This window comes from Otolemur garnettii, unplaced genomic scaffold (assembly GCF_000181295.1).
Source record: "Otolemur garnettii isolate 467f Iridium unplaced genomic scaffold, OtoGar3 scaffold00096, whole genome shotgun sequence".
NCBI classification, from domain to species: domain Eukaryota; kingdom Metazoa; phylum Chordata; class Mammalia; order Primates; family Galagidae; genus Otolemur; species Otolemur garnettii.
Genome location: NW_003852491.1, coordinates 4,136,045 through 4,148,313, shown reverse-complemented (window position 1 = coordinate 4,148,313; position 12,269 = coordinate 4,136,045). Strand labels below are relative to the sequence as shown.

The window sequence follows — 12,269 nt, the reverse complement described above, 5'->3', positions numbered from 1 at the left end:
ATACTGCTGCCCAGGCAGGCCTGGCTCTTCGATGGGGATGCCAGGGGTCCACCGCTCTGCCTAAGCCAGCAGCTCTGGAGGCAACCATGGTGGGATGAAGGAGGAGATCTGCTTGGTACCCCAGCAAGGGAAGCTGCAGCACCAGGGTGGGGAGGGGGATCAGGACTCAGGAGCCTCCATAGCTATTCACTAGCCTTCCCTCCACATCTCTAGCCTCATTTGTCTCCCTCTTCCTGTTCCCACTGGAAGTCCTGACCAGTCATTTGGTAAAACATCATGTTGAAGGGTTTGTAGAATTTCCGCAGTCTGTGGATGACGTCAGGGTCAATGCGGGGATGAGTCCGACCTTTGCTTTTGCCCAGGCACCTCGGGGCACTGCTGTCTTCTGGCTTCTTGAGGCAAGGGAACCCCTTGGTTTTGTTGAAATAGAAATGTTTCTCAGTCACAACACGCTTGAGGCCTAGAAAATCCTGGACTTTGGCCATTTCCCCAGCAGGGTCCACGATGAGTCGCTCGCCACTGACAAAGAGAATCTGAGAGAGGGGGAAATACTGGAGCCAGTTCTCCAGGTGCAGAGCATAGATCCCTATCCGGATGGCGCTCCAGGAGGCGTCGATCAGCCCGAGGGTCCGGTTTTTGAAGGCCAGCACCTCGAAGGTGGGGATCTCAGGTTTCTTTGACAGTGTTTGGGTGTAGTCGGAGATGGCCCTGGTCACGGGGTTTCTTACCACCACGATCAGTTTGATGTCCTTGGCCATGGAATGGATGCGCTTGGGAGCCTCATTTGTCACAAAGTAACTCGGGGTCTTCTCCATGGTTATCTGCCCATCCACAGTCTTGGGCATCACGTTCCTAAAAGATGAAGGAAAAGGAGAGACAATGGTTATTCCTACTCAGAAATAGGAAAACTTCTTTGCATAAAATGGGTAACATAAATAACCTGGTTTGAACTAAAAATCTTAAGGCTTCCCCTAAGTGGCTGACAGATTCAACCCCTTTTTGGCCAAGAGAATCCCTAAAATTGAGTTGCTGGCCAGGAGGAAGAAGACCAGACAGGTCTCATCATGTCCCCTCCCCTTCTCAGAGATGTCCTTTGTGACTCACTAACAAGCTTAAGGCTATGTAAGCTCTACCTGCACTGCCCCAATGTTCATAAGAAACCACTTGAGTCAGTCCATTGCTTTGCCTCTAATTAACAGATCCTTTAACTTAAACATGACTTTTCACTGACTTCTGGTCTTTCAGACAGAATCTCACTCTTTCAGTCATTTGTCAGCTACAGAATCTTTAAACCCACCTATAACCTGTGGGCCCCTCCTTCTAGATGTCCCACCTTCTGGACCAATCCAATGTGTTTTCCCCATGTTGATTTATGGCCTCACCGGTAATTCCTATCTCTCTGGAATGTACAAAACCAAACTGTAACCCCACCACTGAGTCCACTTGCTCAAGGTTGTTGGGTGTGGCCCTGGGTCATGGTCCTCAAATTTAGCTCAGAATAAACCTCCTTAAATTATTTTATGGAGTATGGTTTCTTTACCATAGACAGTAGTGAAGAATCACCAAATGTAGTTGATAAATACTTGGAAGTTCTTTTTACCTGTATGTCCCGACTGTCTTGATTGTGCATTATCAGAAAAGGCAGCGTGAGGCATACACATTCTTTCTTGGGAACCTTTTTTGGGTTTAAATTGCTGTTCTACCTATTACCAGTTATGATTAACCTAGATATACCCTTAATTTCTCTATGTATTAGTTTTATAATCTCTAAAATGGAGATAATGATAGCGCTGACTTCACACTATAGCATAAGGATTAAGGGAGATAATGCTTGAAAAGCATTTAGCACTGAATCTGGCAGGTTGTAAGAGCTTAATACATTAAGGATATTATTATTGTTGCAAAGGCTTTCAGAAAATGTTTGCACTCAGTCAACAAGACTTCCAAGATTATCTAGTCCACGGTTGGCAAATTACCACCCATTTCCTGTTTTTGCGTGACCCCCAGCTAAGAATTATGTATGAACTTCCAATGGTGGAAGAAAAACCAAAATAATAATAGTATATTTTTGATGTATGAAAATTATATGGAATTCAAATTTCAATGCTCATAAATAAGCTGTCATTGGAGCAAAGGCACACTCATCCATTTACATATCAGCTATGGCTGTTTTTGCAATACAACAGCAGAGCTGAACACATTGGAGGAAACCATATGGCCCACAAAGCCTGAGGTATTTACCATTTAGTCCTTTAAGTTGTTGACCCCTGACTCCAAAGGCCTTATTCTGCAAATTAGAAAACAGCAGCCCAGGGACAGGGAAGGCAATGGGAAATCAGACCGGCTTTGTGATCTCAGCAAACTGAACCACATTCTGAGCCTTATTGCCCTCCTTTGTAAAATTCCGAAACCTAACCTAAAGTTCAGTTCAGAATAAAATGACATATAGAGTGAAAGCACCTAGCGTAGGTCTGGTTCAGTAAGTGAGATTGTATCCTTTCTTGGCTCCAGAGGTTGCCCAGAGAGTTACTTGTAGATTCCAGACCGGGGCCCACATCTTTTGGTTCTCTACTACTCCACACGGACCCCACCATCCGTGTTTGCCTTCCGAGTGGCCTGTTCTTATGGGGGAACTCCAAGATATTAGAAGGGTTTGATGCCATCCTCCCCATCATCCCAGGCCTATCAGTGATAAAATGAAGCTTGGGATCCTATTATCCAGCCAATTTGCTGTAGGCATATGTAGACTAAAGTTAATTGACGATAAACCTGTTCAATACCTGTCGGTACAACAGGCCATCTGCCACCATGTGCTCCATTAAGTCTATTCACTTCCGAGCCTTGCACCAAAGTGGTACATTTAGGATTACACAAGACCTCTTTGTTGTGATGACATGCTTTTAAATGTCTCAGCTAATAAAACTTAATATAGACGAAGATCCCTTAGCTTCTCCTACCATAATTAAATTTATTTACTATCGCGTGTGTGGAGAAAGAATGACTTCTCTTTTATCTCTAATTCACATGCTCTGTCAATAATTAATTGCAACTGAGCTTTCTCGGCAAGCACTTTTATTAGGCAAGAGGAATTTGCCTGGTGGAGAAATTCACATAGCCCTGGACATTGTTAGGAGCATAATGGCTGGGCAGCATGGTGTTTTCAGTTCAAAGCAATAGCCTTGGCCATAAATAGCCATGCTTGTCTTGAGGTGACACATTCTCTAAAGTATTCTGAATGTCCTTATGTGTGCATGCCGATTTGCCCCTCACCAGATCAATTTGTCTAATTTGCAGGGGCAGGACTACATAACACAGCCTTTGGGAATCAGATCTGCCTGCGTTAAGAGTTCCGCTTCCCATGTCACTTTGATGGAGTTACTAAACCCATTATGAGACTTCATTCCTCGTCTAAAAAATAGGGTTAATAAGAGTCCATCCCTCATAGGCTTTTAATGAAGATTAAATGTGATAATACAGGAAAATCACTTAGAATAGTGCCCAATTAATGCCAACATTTTTTTTAACTTAAGCCAGCTGCCCAAGATCAAGATCACTCTTACATCAATTCTTACAGAAGGGCAATGAAAAAAATGCTTAGATTGGACCAAATTGGAAAAGGCTGAATAATATGAAAACTAAGGGACCAATTTAAAAAGTATATCCCAATTCAAGCCAATACAATCAATTGCACTTCCTGATCTGGTGGCTGGTGACCACTTATGCAGCTGCGGTATAGGAAATATACTGACGTCCTATTTTGTATTAATATTTCAGTTGTAGAGATGTATTCCTTTACCTAAGGATGAAACTCATATCCTGTATAACATATTAAATGTTGATGCAAAAAGTGGCCGTTTTCAAATTTTAGCCCTTCAGATGTATTTTTTTTTAATTGAATGGTAACTGTGTACACTAATGCACTTTGAGGGTACAGTGTGGTGTTTTCACACACAATCCAAGACACTTCCATCAAACTGGTTAACATAGCCTTCATGTAACTTTCTATGTTATTATGTCAAAACATTCATATTCACTTGTACCCTTGCAAGATGAACCACAGAAGTAAACCCTTGAATCCTTCTCCCTACACCTCTCCCCCCCTCTCCCCTCCCCATATCCTTAGGTTGTTATTAGGTTATAGCTTTCATATAAAAAGGTTTAAATTAATTTCATAATAGGTGTGTGTACATTGGATACTTTTTCTTCCATTCCTGTGATATATCTCCGACAAAGGTTTAATAACCAGAATCCATAGAGAACTAAAACGTATTAGCAAGAAGAAAACGAGTGATCCCATCTCAGGGTGGGCAAGGGACTTGAAGAGAAATTTCTCTGAAGAAGATCAGCACACGGCCTACAGATATATGAAAAAGTGCTCACCATCCTTAATCATCAGAGAAATGCAAATCAAAACTACTTTGAGATATCACCTAACTCCAGTAAGATTAGCCCATATCACTAAATCCCAAAACCAGAGATGCTGGCGTGGATGTGCAGATGTATTTTTTGTGTGTGTGCTTATGTTGTATTTTTCTCTAGCACAGGAGCAGCTGCTCAGCTTTTCTTTTCATCCATTCTTTGGCTTTTACTTCTTAGACCTCAGCGCTTGCCTTTCCATGGAGCCCCATTGAAATCCATCTCCTTTACTCCAGCTAATTGACAACCTGTCAAGGTCTTTGTGGATCTTGAGTCTTTTTATCTGAAGCATCTGGGATGAAATGGTACCCAACTTACAAGTCGGCGGATAGAGGAGAGTTAGTGTGTGCCTAGCTTAGAGCTCTGCAGAAAGCAATGAGGGGTGAGGCATGAGAAAAGGTTCTGCTGAAGGAGGAGGGGAGCAGAGGTACCTATATGGCTTTGAGCATCATAGTATAGATGAACGTTGAAGAGAGTTCCTGCATTTGAGGTCCAAATGGTTAAGTCCATCTCAACCATAGTGGCCTGCGTTACCTGGGTTATTTTGCCACTAAAAAGATATCCAGTGGCTGCTTGAAATCTATGAAGCAGCAATTTCCCCCTTTCTATTATAAAACAGATTCTGAATCAGTTATATTCATTCACTCATTCGTTCCATCAATGATCCCTTCCCAATAATGTAACAATGAACACAACAGACAGGGGTCCTTTATTCCACTAAGCTGCCAGATGACAAATGTCGAGCCCTTCACAGCATTATATAATGAACTATTTTAATCAACAGAGCATGCACTACTATTATTACAGCTTTACAGAGAAGAAAACAGGCTCAAAAAAGATACATTCCAAGGTCTTACTGAGCGAGGGTTCCTTTTGTTTCTAAGTTCAGTGCCTGAGCCAAAGTAATTTGATACCAGTATCAATGCCTAAAACCAGTTCCTGGCAAACAACAGGTGCTCAATAAATACCTGTCAGATAAGTGAAAACCCATTAATCTCCACTCCTAACTCTAGACCAGTCCTAAGGCTTGGTTTTTGTTGTGACTGGTTTGGATCCCTTTTCCTTCCCCCCGACTCCTCAGCAGGACTCTCTCCTGGGCCTCCGATCCGGCAATGATTTCTGTTGCATCCTGGTCTCTCTCTTTGCATCAGGTGGAGGAGGCATCTCTTCCTCTCTTCTACTGGAAAAGACACCCCCAACCCCCTATTCCACTCCCAACCTGGGCTTTGGATCTTATCCTCCCTCCACTTTCTCAGGAACTTTTCACCTTCTCCCAGGCTTGCAGTAAGCTCTTCTTAGCTGCATGTGACATTTCAACAGCCTCATGTTCTCACATCTTGGTGTGCTTGAGGAGCAGAACAGTAATGCCAGAGAAGAGTGAGGAAAGGTCAAAAAGTTGGAAAAGAAGATTTGGCAAATAGGCAGGGAATAGACCACGAAGGGCCTCACAGACCACAGGAAAGATGCTAGGGTTTTTTTCTATGTGTGATGAGAAGGTATTGAAGAGTACTGTATAGGACAATAAGATTAAATTTACACTTAATTTTTTTTTCCCTGTGGCTTTGCTGAGAACAGTTAAGAGTGCAGCAGGAGTGGAAGGAAGGTGATCTGCCAAGAGCCCATTCCAGGAAAGCAGGGCAGACACAGTGGACACAGTGGGGCCTGGATGTAGGTGGAGAGGGCAACATGGTAAGCAGTGATCAGAATTGGGCTGGATTTTGAAAGGAAGGCCACCGTCCTTAACAATGAGCAATGTATACGTGCGTGTATGCAAGAGAAAGAGAGGGGTCACAGATGACTCCAGGATTGTCAGCCTGTGCAGCCTGTAAGCCTGTGCTAACGGCTAAATGCTGGTGTAGTTTACAGATATGGAGAATACTGGGAATAAAGTAGGTTTGGGGAAAGATACCAGGTCTGATTTTGGACTTATAATGTGAGTCATCTGTTACATTCTCAGGCAGAGGGATTGAGTAACCTTCTTGATACAGGAAGCTGCCATCTCAGGGAAACTCAGGTTGGAGGTGGACATTTATGAAATGTGGTCGTGCACCTGCCAGGGAGCAGGGAGCAGAATTATTGCTACTCTTTACCTGCCTTTTTCCTCCATGGGGAGTTCTTTCAAGTAGGCTAGATGTTCAGATGTTGGGTATGCAAAAGAAAAAAAAATCCATTAAAAAGATTTTCACTAACTTGATTTAATCCCCAGAGTCCTTGATAACTGCCTGCATTACAGAGCTTGGAATAATGTCATCTATGATTTGTCCTCGCACCCTTCCTAGCTAAGTCTCAGTTTCTTGAGAACATAGGGAATGTTTGGTTCACCTTTGTAACCCCACTGCCTAACATGGCATCTGCCACAGCATAGCTGCCCCATAATGACTTTTAGTTATCGGATGAATAAACGAATGACATAGAAATGAATAAATGGTCCCTAGAAGTCCAGAGAACTGGGGCTCTTTTGGATGACAGGGCTCCTCTAAGAGCAGGTTTTGTGTGCATAGGGGTTCAGTGTTTCTGAGTTTCACGCCATCCCAGTTTGAAAGACCATGCACTTCAGCGCGGGCCATATGGTGAGAAAACACTGCATCTGGGCTTGGAACAGCTCGTTAACCGCATCTCGGGTGCTCAGAGCAGCCGTGACATCTGTGTCAACACACAGTCTTGAAGAGAGAATCATTCCACAAAATCACACATCTGCTCGCACAGCCCCAAATGTTTACAAGGCACTCCCCAGTTCACCCACCCTGCTCCTACCCAGCTGGGGCTGGCCCTTAGCTCAACACAGCCCCATCACCCCATGGGAATGCAGGTCAGCCTCTGGAGGGCTCATGATAACAGTGGTTAACACACAGCCTAGGGTGAGCACCACCAGTTAGGGAACCCTCATTCTATTCACTGCTATTTTCTGAGGCCAGAGGACTTCCCTATGTGTTTTTTTTCCTTTTTGTGATAATCTCAAGCTGTCATCCTGGGTAGAGTGCCCTGGCATCATAGCTCATGGCAACCTCCAACTGTTGGGGTCAAGCAATCCTCTTGCCTCAGTTTTTCTATTTTAGTAGAGATGGGGCTTTGTTCTTTGTAGGAGATAAGCTCCCTTTGCTCAAGACATGGCAATTCACCTCAATGTGCTCCTTCAGGAGATTGTTTTTGGGAAGCATTTCCTTGAGGTTTGAACTTCTGTAATATGCAGAGTGACTCGCCCTAGGAGGTGTGGAAAAACAGCGGAGGTGTAAGCTGGAGGATGGACAGACCCAGCATTGGGTTCTATTCTCTGTCTTCCTCCTTCATTAGCATTATAATGTGTAACTTCACTTTGGGCCAGCAAGGACAGACAGCCAGGCTCCCTAATGTTTTTACTTTAAACAAAATCAATTGTATAAGTGTTCCTCAGCCTTCACACTAAATTGTAATCTTAAATGGTAGCTTCCTAATGTTACTTCACCTCTTTGTATATGTGTTAAATTCTTACTGAATGTTTGAAAGTATATAAGGTAATCAGTAAAGTTTAGCTGGGCCGCCGACCAGAGCAAGTCCAGTCTCCCTTGAATATTCATTCCGTCTGCAGTTCTTTCCCCTGCGTCCCTGATCAGAAGCTCCAAAGAGCATAACACTGAGATCTCTTGCTCATACTGGTCTCAAACTTGTGAGCTGAAGCAATCCACCTTGGCTTCTCAGAGCTGGGATTACAGGTGGGAGCCATGGTGCTGGGCCCCCTAACTACTTTTTAACTTAACTTACCATGTTTGTGTTGTGCCTACTAGCTGTGTAATCCTGGGCAATTTATTTAACCTAAGTAATTTAATGGGTCTATTTCATCATCTGGAAAGAAGACATCACAATACTAATTATAATACCCTTCCCATGGGGAATATGTCAGGATAAAGTGAGCGAATAGCTAGAAGAGTGTTTTGTACGTAATAGCTTCTGAATATGTTAACTATTAACTTTTTTCATTATTATTATTGTTGCTCAATATTTCTTTGCAGCAATCATCTAATTTCTTTTCCAAATGTATTTATCTTTTTTCATTCTTTACGAGGTTTTTGTTTCTAGTCCTTACCTTAAACATTGTTATTAAATTTTAAGCCTCTTTAATTTTGTGAAGGCAAAAAGTGGAAACCAAGTAAACACATGTATATGTATAGAGAAAATTTAAAAAATTATTGAATATGCTAATGGTTAAATTTTATTTTGTTTTTTATTCTTTTGGAGACAGAGTCTTACTTTGTTGCCCAGGCTAGGTGCCATGGCATCAGTCTAGCTCACAGTAAACTCAATCTTCTGGGTTCAAGTGATCCTCCTGCCTCAGCCTCCTGAGTAGCTGGGACTACAGGTGCCCACCACAACAGCTGGCTAATTTTTCTACTTTTAGTAGAAATAAGGTCTTGCTTTTACTCAGGCTGGTCTTAAAGTCCTAACCTCAAGGGATCGCCCTGCCTCGGCCTCCCAGAATGCTAGGATTACAGGCAGAGCCACCATACCTGGCCAGCTGTTAAATTTTGTATAATCATCTCCATTTTAGAGATTGGGAAAGAGAGATCCAGTGAGATTGATTTGTTTGCCCAAAGCGGCAATAGGTGAAGTCGGAAATCACTTCTAGGTCTGTCTGACAATACTTAGTTGAACTACAAGGTCTCAACAAGGTTACATGGCTGATCCAAGGTCACTCTGCAAGGAGGTGGCAACCTTGAATCTTAAAAGGAGACTCATTATATGTGCTGCAAAGGTGAGCTACCCAGCACTGACCACTGTAAGTTACAGAAACATAGTCCAGGAGCCCCTGAAATTCTTGCCAGATCAAGCTACATCATTCAGTTTGTGATATCTCTCTCTGGGGCCTCCTCAGTTGAAGCAAATGGCACCATCATGAATGCCGAGGGAGAAAGCAATAACCTGTATTAGATGTAAAGTGCCCATTCTCTCTGGAAGGGTCAGGAGCACAGCTTGCCTTTGACTTGCTTGAATTAGAGGCATGTGGCCACCTTACATTTTCCCAAATGCAGTGGAACAAATGGTGCATAAATTAGCAATATTTTCTGAGCCCTCCTGATGAACCTGAGAGAATGGTGGTTAGAGCAAGGGCATGAGGCCAGCTCTTCTACACCGAGGAAAGAAAATCACTTAAAAATTCAGTGGTGCACCTGCCACTTGCTTTGCCCTGAGAGGCAATTTCAGGTGTTAACCTGGATAAACCTCATGAGTAGCACTGAGCCCTTTATAGAGATGTGAAAACTGAGAGTCAGACAGATAGTGAACCTTGTCCAAGGATGCATAGTCCTGCCCAGTTATACTGGAAAGTTCACTGTGGTTTTCACATTCATGTTCACTAATCCTGAAATTCCTAAAGGTGAATAGTCAAACCACTTTGAGACCACATTGTTATAATATAGACCCAAGAAAAGCAGTCCGATCCATGGGCCTGGAGCCCAGTGGCTATCAGCCTAATCTAGGCTGAGAAAGAAGGGATTCTGAGTTGCAGTTCTGACTTCACAACAGAACTTGTTGAATTAATTTAAGGCAGGGACTTTCCCTCCTTGGACTTCCAATTCCTGTACACTGAAAGGGCTGTGTTAATATTCATTCCCGCATTAATTCCCTTGAATATTGGTGCTTATTATGGACCAGATGTTAGGTATGTGTTGCTGACAAAGCAAGCATCGTGCCTGCCCTTCAGCAGACTATAACTTCTTTACAGGAAAGGCCTGAATATCCCATTTAGTGAAGTGGTCTGTGGTTCAGATGAGACATCTCTGCTGTGGACAGAGATCTCTTTCCAAACAGAATTGCATCTGCTGAGTCTCAGCTGCACTGCCACACACCTACAAGAGAGAGAAGGAGACAGAGAGGTATGGGGTGAGAGAGAAGGGGAAAAGAGGAGGAGAAACAAGGATGAGGGAACTTAGAAGGGAGAAGAAGAAATAAAGATAAGAGGAAGGAAGACAATGAGAAGGGGATGCAAAAACTGAGCTTTGAAGATGCACAAAGAATTTAAATAACTGGAAAATAATGAGGAAAACATCCCAGGTTTAAGTGACACAAAACCATGTTGTGGTAGAAAATAGCAAACCCAGGTCTCATGCATTTTTGTTGTTTGAGAGTTTGTGCCAGGGAGGTAGAGAGTCTTCAGGATGAGAAGTTTTATGACAGTCTTTGTCAGAGACATTCCACCGAGATGGTAGTGACAACATATGTTAAAGTAGGCTGTGAAGGGAGATACTCATTATTCCCCGTGATATTAACAAATAAAATGAGGCTCAGAGAAGTTAAGTGTTCCATCTAAGGTCACACAGCACGTATATGGCAGAATTGGGAGTAGAAACTCAGCTGAGGGAATCTATGCTCCTTACCTCTATTCAATGTAACACAGAACAAGAAGGTAGGATTGAAGCTGGAGGGAACAAGAAAAGATAGGATGGTGACCTCAGGCATAGAAACAGGGTCCAGTAGACACTCTTTACTCTGGGGGAGAAACCCTGGGCACAGGTGACACAGAAACCAGTAAGGTCTTACGATTTGGCAGTGGGGGTGTGGTTAGCATCAGGGAGGGCAGTATTTAGGATGTTCCTACCTGAGGGCTTGGACATTAATCCCAGTGACAGAAGAGTAGGGTCATTTGCTAAGTTTCAGGCTCTTGGTGGGTGGGTGGGGGAGACCAGAGGACTCAAAGGGAAGAGAATGTGGCTAGATGATGTATGAAAAACCAATGGATTATGGTGAACTATTGAGAAATTGTCCAGTTTTATTTTGCCTCTGGAGATTCATTACTACAACCACCCACCACCACCACTCTACATCCCCATGACCAAGAAGGGTGGCCAGTCCTTTATTTCCAAGGTCTAGCTAATTTTTTATTTCTAGGGGAGGTGAGCAGTTTCTCTACTTTATGGACTGCAAAAGATTTTAGAGAACCCTTGACACACCCACTTAGAAGGTTTTAGACTCAAAGATCTATGTCTAACCTAGAGTTTCTTACTCAGCACTGTCAACATTTGGGGATGGGTAACTGTAGTAGCTGTTGTAGTAGCTGTCCTGCACACTGTAGGATGTTTATTCAGTAGGATCCTTGACTTCTGGCCCCCAGATGCCACAGCAATCTCCATTTATGATGACAAATGTCCACGGACATGGCCAAATGTCCCTTAGGTGTCCAAGTCACCCCAAACTGAGAGCCACACTACCTAGACTTCAGTCCAAGCTCTTCCCTTTTTTAGAGGTGGTGCTCTGGGAATGTTAATTCATCTCTCTATGTCTACATTTCCCCGTCCATAAAATGAGATGATGATGATAATGATGACAATGATGATGATGACAATAATATATATCTCAGAAGGATTTTTATTAACAATTAAATGAGTCAATGCGTGTGCTGCCTTGACTGCCTGAAACATAGTAAGCGTTATGTAAGAGTCTGCTATCATTGTTCTTGTGGGTGTCATCATACCACTGTGACAATCTGAAGGCTGCGTCACAACTCCTGTAGTGAATAGGGGGGATTACTGAACACAAAGCCCTGGATTTGGGAAACCTGCTGGGTGGATGTTCACACGGACAGGCACTAAGTCCTGAGTCTCTGAAGACCTCTGCCCATTCATGCCACAAAGAGGGAGTAGAGCCACCAATAGAGCCAAATCCTATGAGCATGTAAAGACTAGGGCTGTTCCCTTATGTCCCCAGTCTGCTCCATAAGAGCTGAGATGGCTCTGAATAATGACCAATAGAGGACTTATGTTCAAACTAGCCATGTGGGTTTTAATCTGAATTAGTAACTAAGAACCTTTGGGTTTTTTTTTTTTTTTTTTTTTTTGAGACAGAGTCTCACTCTGTTACTCTAGGCTAGCGTGCTCTGGCCTCAT

General features: G+C 43.2%; 1 protein-coding gene across 1 annotated transcript in view; it reads right to left on the bottom strand.

Moving 5' to 3' along the window:
• Window positions 1-215: 215 nt before the first annotated feature.
• HS3ST4 (heparan sulfate-glucosamine 3-sulfotransferase 4) overlaps window positions 216-12,269 on the bottom strand; it is a 412,511-nt gene continuing 400,457 nt past the window's right edge. The window contains exon 3 of the mRNA XM_012808839.1: window positions 216-852. Within this exon, the coding sequence (XP_012664293.1) occupies window positions 216-852 (637 nt within the window). The remainder of the gene's footprint in view (window positions 853-12,269) is intronic.